At 37.3% G+C, this 12,791-nt stretch overlaps 1 protein-coding gene across 4 annotated transcripts in view; it reads left to right on the top strand.

The window, feature by feature from the left end:
- Nucleotides 1–683: 683 nt before the first annotated feature.
- Nucleotides 684–12,791, top strand: part of LOC131055374 (AUGMIN subunit 1) — a 34,398-nt gene continuing 22,290 nt past the window's right edge. For 2 of the 4 annotated variants that reach the window (XM_057989828.2, XM_057989830.2), the window contains exon 1: nucleotides 684–1,142. In XM_057989828.2, coding sequence (XP_057845811.1) covers nucleotides 1,091–1,142 — 52 coding nt within the window. In that variant the 5' untranslated portion in view covers nucleotides 684–1,090. Of the gene's footprint in view, nucleotides 1,143–1,315; nucleotides 1,393–12,791 lie in introns of those variants that run through there. The other 2 variants (XM_057989829.2, XM_057989831.2) reach the window with 2 other exon arrangements.

The following is a 12,791-nucleotide window of genomic DNA, read 5'->3' as shown; positions in this document are numbered from 1 at the left end:
AGTCAATTGTCAATATTATTTAATGCCCATTCAAGTAAAGCCTAAGTTTGATGGTCAACCTTATTTGTTAAACAAATTACATGTAATAGTTATCCATTCAAAATTGCCTTTCTAATGCTAAGACATACCTTATTTGGAAAGAAAAAATATATAAACTAAATATATATAAAAAATAAAATCTCATAGAAAATTCGATGATCCATTCAAAAACTTCCATTTCATGTAATATAATTTTCTAAAAATTTTAGTTCTATTTTAAAATACAGACACTGAATACAATTATAGAACTATCAAAATCAAAACCCAAAATCCATTATAAGATAAAATATTTTTAAAAAATTTAAATTTGTTTCTCCCTCTTATATATCTAACTTCCATTTATTGTTAATATTCGATCTATAATTTTGGACTGATATGATTGGCAATAGTTAGTGTCCTTTCTCTCCATAATATCCTAAATGATTTTAAAGCATCTCACTTGCCCTCCTAAAACAAATATATAATCTACATTTTTTTAATGCAGAGTGTATTATATTTGATTTTTGAGACCACTTCTAACATTAGGAAATGTACCCAACTACTACAATCGACGGTCCTCTAGCGAAGAGTCTATTTTGCTGACACTATTAAACTTATTTTTCAAAAAAATTTCAAATTAACAGGGACATATGCCTCTGCCTTTAAACTTAATTTTTCAAAAAAAATTCAAATTAACAGGGACATACGCCTTGACCCGGCATAATTTATTATCAAATATTTTGAAGCATCTGCGTCATGCATGCAAACCTCACGGAACAGTGATTCTGTATGCGTGAATTCGGTTTCTTTTCAAAACGCGGTCATAAATACAATCTCCAGTTTTTGAATTGCAGCCTTATTCCGTCATGAAATGCAAAAAAGATTTCAGAGCTGTCAATCTTTTGAAAAAGAAAAATACAGAAAGCCCGCCATCTTAATTGTATTTGCTTACGAGTCTCGAAAGATTGAAATTTATTCCCTGCAGTACTATAAATCTATTATATATTGATTTGGGTTGTAAAAATCAGGAGTCAGACACCGATAACTGCAATTCAAGTCCTTTTGGTAAGATATGGCAAAGACCTCTGAATTTGGCCCTGAATTGCAGCCATCCCCAACCACAGGTATCCATGGAAAATTTCCTTACTGTTGAGTAATTTGAAATTTGGTTTAAAGTTTTACCTGATTTCAATATTGGATTTATATTCTATTTTTAGGTTCACTCAGTTGATTGGTTTCATGTTTTTGTTATAAGCTGATAATTGCCCTATGTTTATTTGGTTGTTGGATGCAATAGTGACAATTTCCCTTCGATTATTTTCTCTCCGGATAGAATAAGTTGCATGGTATATGTTTCTTTGAGTAGCGAGCATGGTATGTGAACTCAATTTGGACTGTGTTTACATATGTTCGTTTTTTGTTTTTCATTTATTGGGTATATAAGTATCGACGATAAATTGTTGCTATGCCTGCAATTGTCTTTTATTGGGTATGAAAGTATTGACGATAAACTATTTTCGTGCCTGCAATTTGTCTTTTATTGGGTATGTGAGTATTGACGATAAATTGTTTTCATACCTGCAATTGTCTTTTATTGGGTATATAAGTATTGCCGATAAAATGCTTTCATGCCTGCAATTGTCTCGACATGCTACATCCGGTCCCTTCATAGAATAGAGGAAAGTAGAATTGATATTGTTTTTTAAGAAATGTAAAAAATAGAAGGATCTAGTGAATAATGGTGTGGTATCAAGATGGAACTATTGCCTTGATGTTAAATTGGTCTCAAGCCTGTGTGGGTTACCTTGATGAGACTGGATGAATGCCCCATGTGAATGATAGAATGGATACCTCTCGGATGTGTTTCAATGCTATTCTAAGCTTGATAGCGATGCATTAATTAGGACAGGGAGGTGTAAGGAGTACAAATCTAATTTACCCAACGAAAAAGGGAAGAAAATCCCCATTTTAATTTTGTTCTTTCTTATATCTTATGTTGATAGTATTGTATTAGTGTCATTTGCAGGAAAAAGAAGCTTGACGGATAGAAAAAAAAGTATCTGTATAGATTCTCTGCCATTTGTTGAAAAACTTGAACCCTATTTATGATTTCAAACAATATTACTACTATGGCTTCGGCATACTATAGGTGGGGTGGCGAGACACTATAGCCGATGGCTGTGGTCTATGCTTGTGCTATGTTAGCACTTATTAGAACAGATAATCTGCTTTTACAGTTGGCTAGTAAAATTCCTGTGGAGATTCTTCTTGTACCAAAACTAACGTAACTGTGGAGTAACCACTTTCGATAAAAAGACCACAGGGTTTAAATTATAATATTTTTACATGTTTCATGTAGAGAAAGCTCATAGTACGTTGCTCTAGTTATTTCTGTATAGCTCCACAAACCTTTCATTACTTTATTAGAGATCACCCCAATTCAATTTATTATAGATTTATCTCCTCCTTTCTTTTCTTTTTAACTCTTCAAAATCTATCCACTACAGTGTAACCAAATCCTATGCATAGTGTTCTAGGTCTTTTAGGTATTCACAAACAGACTCTTACTCTTCCGTAGTTAAGAATCTCTCAGGGATTTTCACAGCCTTACCCATTCTCTGACCTTTGGCACTAACTTATCAACACTTCACTCCTTTCTAACCTATGACTTGTCATCCCTGACTATACTTGGAGTGTCTATTCCCATAGGAAGATTCTACTAGAGTGCTACTTAATGTATTGGGCATGTCAATTGAGTCATTTGATATAGATGTAGCTGGACTCCCTTTTTTCCCTCTCTCTTTAGGGACATTAATAACACTTTAAACCTATGCCTTGGCTATCTACACTTTAAACCTATTTTTTGTCTCTTTTATCAGACAATGTGATTAAAGCATGCCTTCTCTTAACAATCTCTATGATCTTTTATTCTTTTAATAAACATGCCATCCTAGGTATTAAATCCTTTCTGTCAAAGGTTCCTTGACAATGTTTTGAGAGCTGCCTTCCAAAATTTTCTTATGTCTTGGTCAAACAACCTAAGATCACTCATCTTATTTCAGACATCTAGCTGCCCCTGTTAATTAGAATTCATGGCATTTTACTCATAGGCCTACCTCAGTGAACATTAGTAATTCACGTTTCTTAAAATAGAGATTAAATAGGCCTGTTGATTTTGCTGCGCTCTAACCAATGGTCTTGAACTTCGTAATATTAAATGTCATAAAACAAATTCATATACTTAATAGATGAATTTGGTGTGAATTCAGTCCCATATTGGCAAAATACTTCACAACATCTCTGCCCCAGCTATACAAAACAAGAAAAGACGACATCATTCCAGTTACTCATATTCCTAAGGCTTAAGTAGGTTTTCCTTGGCACACCCCTGTATCCCACTACTGTGGTTTGACAGATCAATCCTTTCCTTCCTACAGTCTCTAATTGTCTAAATTAATGGGGATCTCTGCAATTAGTGAGTAAGCATGTTTATATCTTGTTAAGGCTTCTATTACTTAGAAATACTCCATTTTGCCTTATAGGGCCTGTCACTAAAGCTGTGACATTTAGATAAGATATTTTTGCTGCCAAGTAATCCTTTCATTGCCACTAGTACATCAATGTTATACCATTACCTTCTCTATTCTTACTGTGTGGTAACTAGTAAATGCTTATCTAAATTCATATCATAATTCAGATACAACAATCATGGTAATATCTAAGAAGGGAATCAGATATGCTGGTATCTTAAACATGCATCAATAAGATTTCAGTCCAGTCCACAGATCTCAATGCCATGTATTCAACCTACAAGAATTATTATAAACCAACCAGTGCATTCAGTTCGTGATATATTAAATCTAAAAGAGAGCATAGCAGTTAGTTCAATGGTTCAAGGAAATCACAGCACGTGACAATAGTTTTGGAAGATTACAGTTGAGAATATGAAAGCACACGTATGCCATGGTAAGCATAATCCCTATACTTCTAGAGATGGTCTTATATAAGTCAGAACTCTTTGTGGATTGGATATAAGAAGAGGCACCTAGACTTGGAAAGAATGACAAATGAGGCAGTAAGAAATTAGACTTTTCTTGTAAAGAGCCATGGGAGCTAGGACATAGATGCTTGGGGAAAGGGCAAGTCCACTACATAGAGGTCATTTTTTATGAGAACTCAAAGAAAGAAGAAATTGAGCTTGTGGTTGTACTTGATGAGATAAAGCATGCGAACAAAGTAGGAGAGTCTTTGGAAGGAATCCTTGCTACTCTTTCTGGAGCACCTAAGTACCATCCTTTTAGAGGAGTTTTGCAAGGTCATAGATTGATGGTATTGATTGATAGGGGGTCTGTGATGTCCCCATCTAATCGAAACCAGTAAATAGTATGCGAGGGAAAGCTCCTTGAATTATCTTTGTAAATGATAATGAGCAAAACAATGTTTAAGACAATGGAGGGTGTAATAACCTTTAAGGAACAATGCTTGTATGAAAGTATTGGTTGGGTTCATCAAAGGATAGTTGGCACATTACAATTTCTAGATTGTGGTCCATCATAACCATATCAGGACGTGCCATTCACAGTAAAGAATCACATGAGTCGATCACAATTGAGATAAATAACTGTCAAGGAATAACCGGAGAGATTAAGATACAAAAAATCGTATGCATTCCTTAAGAGAAGCAATCAAGTAAAGTTATTGAAGTGGATTCTAGTAAACAGAGATTATATTTGAAAGGATTAAAATATAAGAAGTCTGTAGCAACTTTATATTAAGAACAGTGATTGGTCAGTCAAAAGACAAGTCAGTGATCTTAAGGAGCAATCGTAGTAAACAAACTTATATGCCATGATTCAGAATACAAGGTGGTGTTTCCTAAATGGTTAGAAATGACTTCTTTAAAAGGTGGCAAACAGCAATAAAATTATAAAGCAGCGATTATGATTTGGAGCGATTAAGGATAAGGATGTGATCCTTTAAAGAGATGTTTTATTATCTGTTGACCAAAGACAAGAGAGTACGATTCGCTTAAAGGAAAGATTAAAAGATGTTGACCATTTGATAAGTCAGATTAATGAAGATGTGCAATCAGAATAGGAATTAGTGATATGATTATGTTTAGATAAAATAATGCCATTAAAAAAAAGATGCAATACTTTTAAGAGTCACAACTCTTAATGAGAGAACATATGGAGATATATAAGGCAGACCTAACCATTCCAAGAAGAATCATCGGATATCTTATTTCTTATTTCATCCTCTGTAGATTCACTCTTATTGAGTAAACAGCCCTTGGCTTTGGATGCATATTTACCAGCGATACATATCAGACAGTGTGCCTATGGAATTGCTATAATTCACAAGATATATCAGGCAAGCATCCATTTCTGAAGATCATATATAATCACTACATAATCATACATATCAGACAAGCATTCATATATAGATCGAAGGTCTTATTAGACCAATACAAAGTTTATTGCATATCAATATAGCCAAATCAGGCATAGCAATAGCGATATTGAGGAGAATATTGCATACTTCAAGAGTCTAATCAGAAACAGAAAATCTACAGCATCACTATAAGCGATTGAGGAAAGAACATACAGCATATTAACATCAATATATCAGAAAAGGCTACAAGCAGTTGAGAGGTAACTTGCAGCATAATATACACTGTCATATCAGAGATAGCAGAGTATACTCCACCCTTGCAGATCAGAGACCATCCTTGCACAATTATCATCAATTATATCAGAGACAGCAGAGATACTCTATCCATACTCAACATTGATTACATTGCATTAAGTGCAGATATATAGATCAAGATCATCTTGCATACATCTAAGTGTTAAATCAGAGATAGCAGTGATATTGGTTCTTATATTATCCCATTGCAAGTGATATCAATTGTGTATCATAATCTATCATTCTTAAGTAGCAGAAATTATCATTATTCTAAGTGTTATTAGAGTCTATTTTGGAAGGAAGTCTCATGCAATTGAACTATGTACAGATAGTTGATTGGATCCTTGATGTATCTTGTCAACACTAGACCAAACATTTCTTATGCAGTGAGTGCACTGAGTCAGTTCATGTGTGATCCAAGATAGATACATCTAGTTGTAGCCAAACATATCTTGAGATACTTGCATGGCACAAATGGATATGGCTTGAAATACTCTTCCAGTGTAGACCTGAATTTAGAAGGCTATTCTAATTCTGATTGGGCAGGGAGTGTTACTGATCGGAAGAGCACCTCTAGTCGTTGCTTCAGTTTAGGATTTGCTATGATTTCCTGGTGTAGCAGGAAGCAGTCTTCACTGGCACTGAGTACCGCAGAGGCAGAATACATTGCAGCATGTGTGGCAACTTGCGAAGCAGTGTGGCTTCGAAAGCTCCTTGTGGGATTATTTGGACAATCGTTGGAGCCTACTACCATTCCTTGTGATAACCAAAGTTGTGTGAAGCTTTTAGTCAACCCAGTGTTCCATGATAGAACAAAGCATGTTGAGATTCAGTACCACTATATCAGAGATTCAGTACCACTATATCTTGATCAAAGTTATACTATATGCTAAGATTGCAAGAAAGTTCAAACGGCTAACTCCAAGGTTCCTTTAATCCCGGACGTGACTCAGTCGGTTGATGAGTTTGTTGTTAACCCAAGGGACCTTACGTATTTGCTTGAAGAGGATAACAAATTTATGCAAGTTTAAGGATTTCTATGTGAATGATTCGCAATGAAAGCTCTATTTTTTGCATTTTTGGATTTAAAATGTGCGGAGAAGTAAATGAGGAAAGGGTTTAGAAAACTAGACTAAAACTAAACTAATCCTACGAACAAGGAGACGGGATTACTTATGCAAAATCCAACCACACTTCGCTTCACCAACAATGCACAACTACACGAAGGCGGTGCAATCTTTAGAGGGTGTGTTGAAGATTTTCAAATTACCAAAAGAAACCATCAAATCGATCAATCTCTACTAATAATCGAAGTTAAACATACACTTATAACGGAGGCTAAGGCTAACTTTGCACAGTATGCAACAATCAGCTGCACACCAAAAGTATGAGCACGGACTTCACAACAAGTAATCCTATCAAATCCAGTTCATCTAACAATATGAAAGCAAATCTAATCCATGAAGAGAGTGAGACCATGCGAGCTCCAAAACAACACAAGAACACACCAACAATGGAACAATGTATTAAGTGTTTGCTTCAAAAACTCTTAGCAACAATCTCAAACAACAACCTCTCTTCACAAATGAGGGGGGTAACCCCTTTATATAGGCCTCTGGCCTTGACCACATGCAAACCCTAATTATGGCTTTTCCCTAAAAATTCTCCACTCAAGATGCAACAAGGTGGGGATCAACAATTAATACCCATCATGCCCATATACAATTAATTCAAAAAGATCAAAATGGCATTTATTGGTGCATTAAATGCAGCCCATTACATCAAACTTGCCCAAATTATAACAAATATTCCCATGCGAGAAATAAATGCCCATCATTCCCCATGCGACGGCTACATGCGTAGAGAATCTGCCATAAAATCATTAATAAGACGGCTGCATGCAAAAAGATTCCTTATGCATTCAACATGCATCGACCGGGCCGCCACTAAGTCAAAAGTATTCCAGCAGTAAATGCGCAGCCACTATTCAGCCAAAAGATTCTCGTCCAAGAATGGATGACCATTATCTCGTTCATTTATTGCATATGCAATGAATTTACTGATGACAGCTTCCAGCTCTCTGATGGAGATACTTGGCACATTTTCAATATCAAATTCCATCAAGGTAATTTCTTCCTCGCTCTTGGAAAAGAAGCTTCCCCATTCCATCATGATTTCCCGTGTCCTCTTCATTGTACTGGAAAATGAAGAAACATTTGCAAAATGTTCCTTAGTGAATGAACCTACGAAGAAGAACTCGTGCAATTGAGATTTCAAGGAGTTCACTATTACTCCATTCTCATTGAGCTTCTTAGCGAATAGTGCTTCAATTGCATTGATGACTTCTTCTTGCACCCTTCTGATTGAGTCTTTCAAGGTTAAAGACTCCATGCTAAATTTGTCAAAGGTGTTCTTTCTTGAGAAAACATCGCAGAACCACCGAGGAAAGTCATAAACCTCGTTCTCCTAAATTACTTTCCCATCAATTAGTGTTTGCCTCGGAATCTTTGTTAGAGACTTGAGCCGCAAAATGGTTAAGTCTTGATATATGTGAACATGTTCTCACAATCCTTCCACTACCTCCAATCTGTTCAGAAGGGCTACAAACCTTGAATGAATCTGAGCCAAGTCCTCGATGAATTTTCCTGCTTCAGTGTAGACATCCTCTATCCACTCCTTGGAATTCTGTGCCATTGCTCTAATTACCCCACATCATCAACAACTTCCTTAGGAAGGGAAGGATGAATGAATTAAGGACTTGCTTCCCTGAGTGGCCGTTTAAAACTTCTAATGTACTCGCATAAAGCTCTATTTTCTTCCCTCAGCCTTTTACATTTCGCCTTTGTCTTCAGCATCTTTACCTTCATGGCTAAGGAAGATCCTTTGAAGTCTCCAATTACTTGTCTCGTGGAAGCAGGACCAAGATCAACCTGTCTGATAACATAATCTTCCTGCCTAATTTCATTCCCGTCCTTATACACTATAAGCTCAGCTATGTGCAAAGTTCAGGACCCAGATTCATCCCTCATGACCTTGGAAAATTATCGGGGAGCCTTCTTTTTTGTTGGTTGATCCATCCTTTTCAACAACTCTTCTAATTCCTGAGCTGGATCAATTTCTTTTTCCGGTTCCCTCCTCAGCCTTTCTATCAACCAATCAAGAGCGGGAATGGAGTGACTATAGATTTCCATGTGCTCTTGCTCCTGTGATTCTTCCTCCATTTCGCCAAGGATGGCTTCTACGAAACTATCCCGACGAGGCTCTTCCTGGTGTGGAGGACTTTCTTGTCTTTGATCTCTTGGCTGATTGGGTCTGTGTGAAGCACTAATGTTGAGTATATCTGGTGCTAGAGTATTACCTGGAGGTGGATCCGTTGGATTTTCCTGTGCGAACATCTCTACCTCCTGTACATTGGAAGAACTTGTCGGTGATTGCACCCTTTCTAACCTTGCTCTCTTTTGCAGAGGTTCTTCCTGTTGCATCTCTTGTTGAACTTCCTGAGGAACTTCTTGATGGATTTCATGTTGGGCTTCATGATGAACTTCCTGTTGGATATCTTTCTTCCTTGTTGTCCTTGGCCTCTTTGGAGCACTTTTCCCTTTATCAAGTCAGACTTCTCCTTCTGCTCGGGCCTGTGAAGATCCTTCAGTTGTTTCACTATGGGAATCCAGACACCCCATCAACTGATATGTCAAATGAACATTTCCTTCCGTCAACTTCCTTATCTGTCGATCAACCCAGTGTTTAGTGAATTTTAACGTTGGTCTAACCAAGATATTCAAATCATCAATTTCAGGCTCGGACCAGTCTAACAGCTGAATAGGTTGATCTTTCACTTTCTCAAATTCAGGTTGCGTTAAATCCGAATCCTCTTTCACCCAGTTCGACACTTGGTAAATTTCACCTATCCTGATGGTGTCAAGGGGCAGTCTGGAATACATTTTCCTTTGGACTTCAAGGTCATCTTCGACACTTGCCCAATAACCTTCCAAGTGAAATTTGTGTATGAATTTCATACCAGCAACCTTTCTAATTTGGCAATAAGGATCATACTGGGCTCTGGATGTATAAAATGGTAGGCAATAGAATGCTAACTCCTCCGCTGCACTCTTAGCTGCTTCCAAACCTGGGCACACTTCCATGAAATCACCTAGGGCAATTGGGAATTTAATAGACTGCTTCTTCTTCTTCTTCTGTAGTTGATCATAGGCTGTTAAGTGCCTCATGAGTTCCAATAGTATGAATTTGTCGAATGGATACCTTGGCAATTTGTATGACTGGAATGAGAATCCTTGTGTCTTGATGTAGGTGAATTTTGGAAATTGTAAGAACATGGCTCCATACTTCTGAACTAGGGCCCTTTCTTGTGGTGACACCCTTACGTGCAATTGTTTCTGCATAAGTCGTGTCAAGTACATAGTGAAGGTGTCGTTCTCCAGCTTGTAAGAATTAACATTGTGAAGATGCAGCTAAGGATAACACTCATGCACTTTCAACTGTGCTGGTCCGCAACCCATGATTCCACTTGTTGGAAGACCATCAAATAAAATCCTCCCCTTCGTGCAAGCATGTAAATTACGTAGGAGCTCATGAAGAAGGATTGAGACTTTCTTTCTTTCAAGTTCCTCAGCTGTTCGTGCAAGTAATGACTAATTAATCTGGCCCAATCGGCTGGCCCGTTTGCATCCATGATCTCGCCAATGCAGAAGAACATCTATGTTTCAAAATTCACAGTATGTGAACATCCCATTACCTTGCTCAGCATCTTTATCTGGTCCACATATTCCTGTTTGAATTCAAAGATAGTGAGAGTCTTTGGCATTTTGGAAATATGTGGCGTAGGCTTCAACAACCATTGTTTGTTGATCATGTCAGCACACTTGGCAGGACCCGCATCATACATTGCTTGAGCTCAGCTAATGGTCCTGTATGTCATGGAATGGTGTGAAGGAATTCCAAAAGATCCACCAATTGATTCCGGAGTCAATGTCGCTAACAATCTGCCATTTGATGTTGAAATTGTCTTCCGCTCCAGATTATAATGCTTTGCACATTCCATAATCAAATTTGGACACTGAATAGCAGGAGGAAAACTAGCTGTCACAACAATTCCGCTTTTGACAAACTTGATAGCCATTGGTGATGGATTATATCCTGTTGTTCCGAACATTCTGATCTTGAAGGCAGCCAGGTTGAATGTGCCCAAATTTGTATTGCTGATTTCCTTCCACCTAGAATTCATCTAGGAAATAGGAAGGAAGCCCTTCATTTCCGCCTTGATCAGTGCTTGCCTGGTGATAGTAGCCGCCTTGTTTGATTCTGCCATCCTACAAAGCACCTTGAAAACGATGAAAATTCAACTAAGTATGACCTTTCTTCACTTCTCCAATTCTTCTTTCTTAAATCCCGCGCGTGAGAAATGAAATGCTTCTCCACGCTTATATAGAATTCTTCAAATCATACTGCTAAGTTGGGAGGCATTAATTTGGCAACTGAATTTAATATGCGTCATACTTTCCCAATCACTGCACCATGCAAATGGAACTTCCCTTGTAATTGAGTTCAAATTTGGAAATTTCACTTAATGCACTAAGTCATGCGTCATACTTAGAATATTCCCTCTGTCAACTCATTAACTTTCCATTCTTTCAAATTTTGGAGGGAAATTGGAATACTCTTCAAGATTCACCTGATTCATCGTCTTAGCTCGACTTTTCCTACCCTGGAGGTAATTTTCAATGCTTCTCCAACATCTCCTATTTTTTAGGGATCTCCCTAAAATTTAGGACCGGTGTCCATCAGAGAGAAAAATCTCTCACGATTCCAAATCTATAAAAATTTCTAGATTCTGATAAGATTTGGTGTCTAAAAATGGAAATTTAAAAAAATTTCCCGAGGGGCTTTTTGCTTTTCATTCCTCCTTGACCCCTGGATTTTCATGCCTTAGACAAATTTTCAATTTTCTAACTTAGTCATGGAATTATCTATGCCTTGGAATTTCATCATCATTTCCTTTACACATTTTCCAAAGCCTAGGCATTTTGGTGCCCTTTCATGCACATGCGCGGAATTTCACACTAAAGGAGGAATTCATGCTTTGTTTGAATTATCCATCATCCCTTTTATTTGGCACCTTGTGACCTTCTTGGGCGTATTTTTGCTAAGGTCATGGAATTCACAAATTTTAAAGTTCTCCTTGCATACTTCATTTTGGCGCTGTTGATGTGTTTTTCATGCACATGCGAACACAGAATAAAATACCAAGGTATCTTATCCTCTCTTGAACAAAGTTTCCCGACTGCTGAAGATCTTGCTGAAGGATCAATCGGAGTAACTCCAAGGTTCTTGTATGTAGGGTCTCTACGTGTGGATAAGCTTCTCGCGGTATGATGTGATTTTGTTGAAATCACAAGGGGACTTACACTCGATGACCTGAGCGTCTGATTTGCTTTGGATATTACTGGAACGTGGAATTTCACTGGCCCTTGATTTTGAAAAAGGAAAAAAGGAAAAGGGTTGGAACGAGATCTATTTCTAACACTAAGAACGTAAGAGCAATGAATGACCTTTGATGAAATTCTAACTAAGTCTTGCTTTGACATCCTAGGATCATCTCCACAAGATTAGTGCGATCTTCTGAGGAAAGATTTATGATGTTTAGATCACTGCTACAAGCATGGACACTGTCAGGTTGATGCATGTCAATGAAGAAGCGATAATTGAAGTTAAGCTTAAGTTGAATGATTCCAGTTGATTACGCAAGGCAAGTTTGCAATCAACAAACCGCTAGTAGTATGGATATACGAATTTCACCGTTGATCATACAAATTTCTTCCATTCACCTAATAACATGAAATCAAATTTGAGAAGTATAGAGACCATGCAAATTGTTGAATCGACCCATAGAATTCACCATTTCTTCAATGAAGTTTACAAGTCTTTTGCAACAATATCTTGGCAACAATCTTGGCCTTCTCTTTCTACTCTACTCTAACTATTTCCTACTCTCTGACTATTCACTGTTAACTCCCTATTAACCTTTACAAATGAGGAGCTAGGGCTTTATATAGAGAACCCTTTACAAA

This window comes from Cryptomeria japonica, chromosome 8 (assembly GCF_030272615.1).
Source record: "Cryptomeria japonica chromosome 8, Sugi_1.0, whole genome shotgun sequence".
NCBI classification, from domain to species: domain Eukaryota; kingdom Viridiplantae; phylum Streptophyta; class Pinopsida; order Cupressales; family Cupressaceae; genus Cryptomeria; species Cryptomeria japonica.
This window is presented reverse-complemented; position numbering and strand designations above follow the sequence as displayed.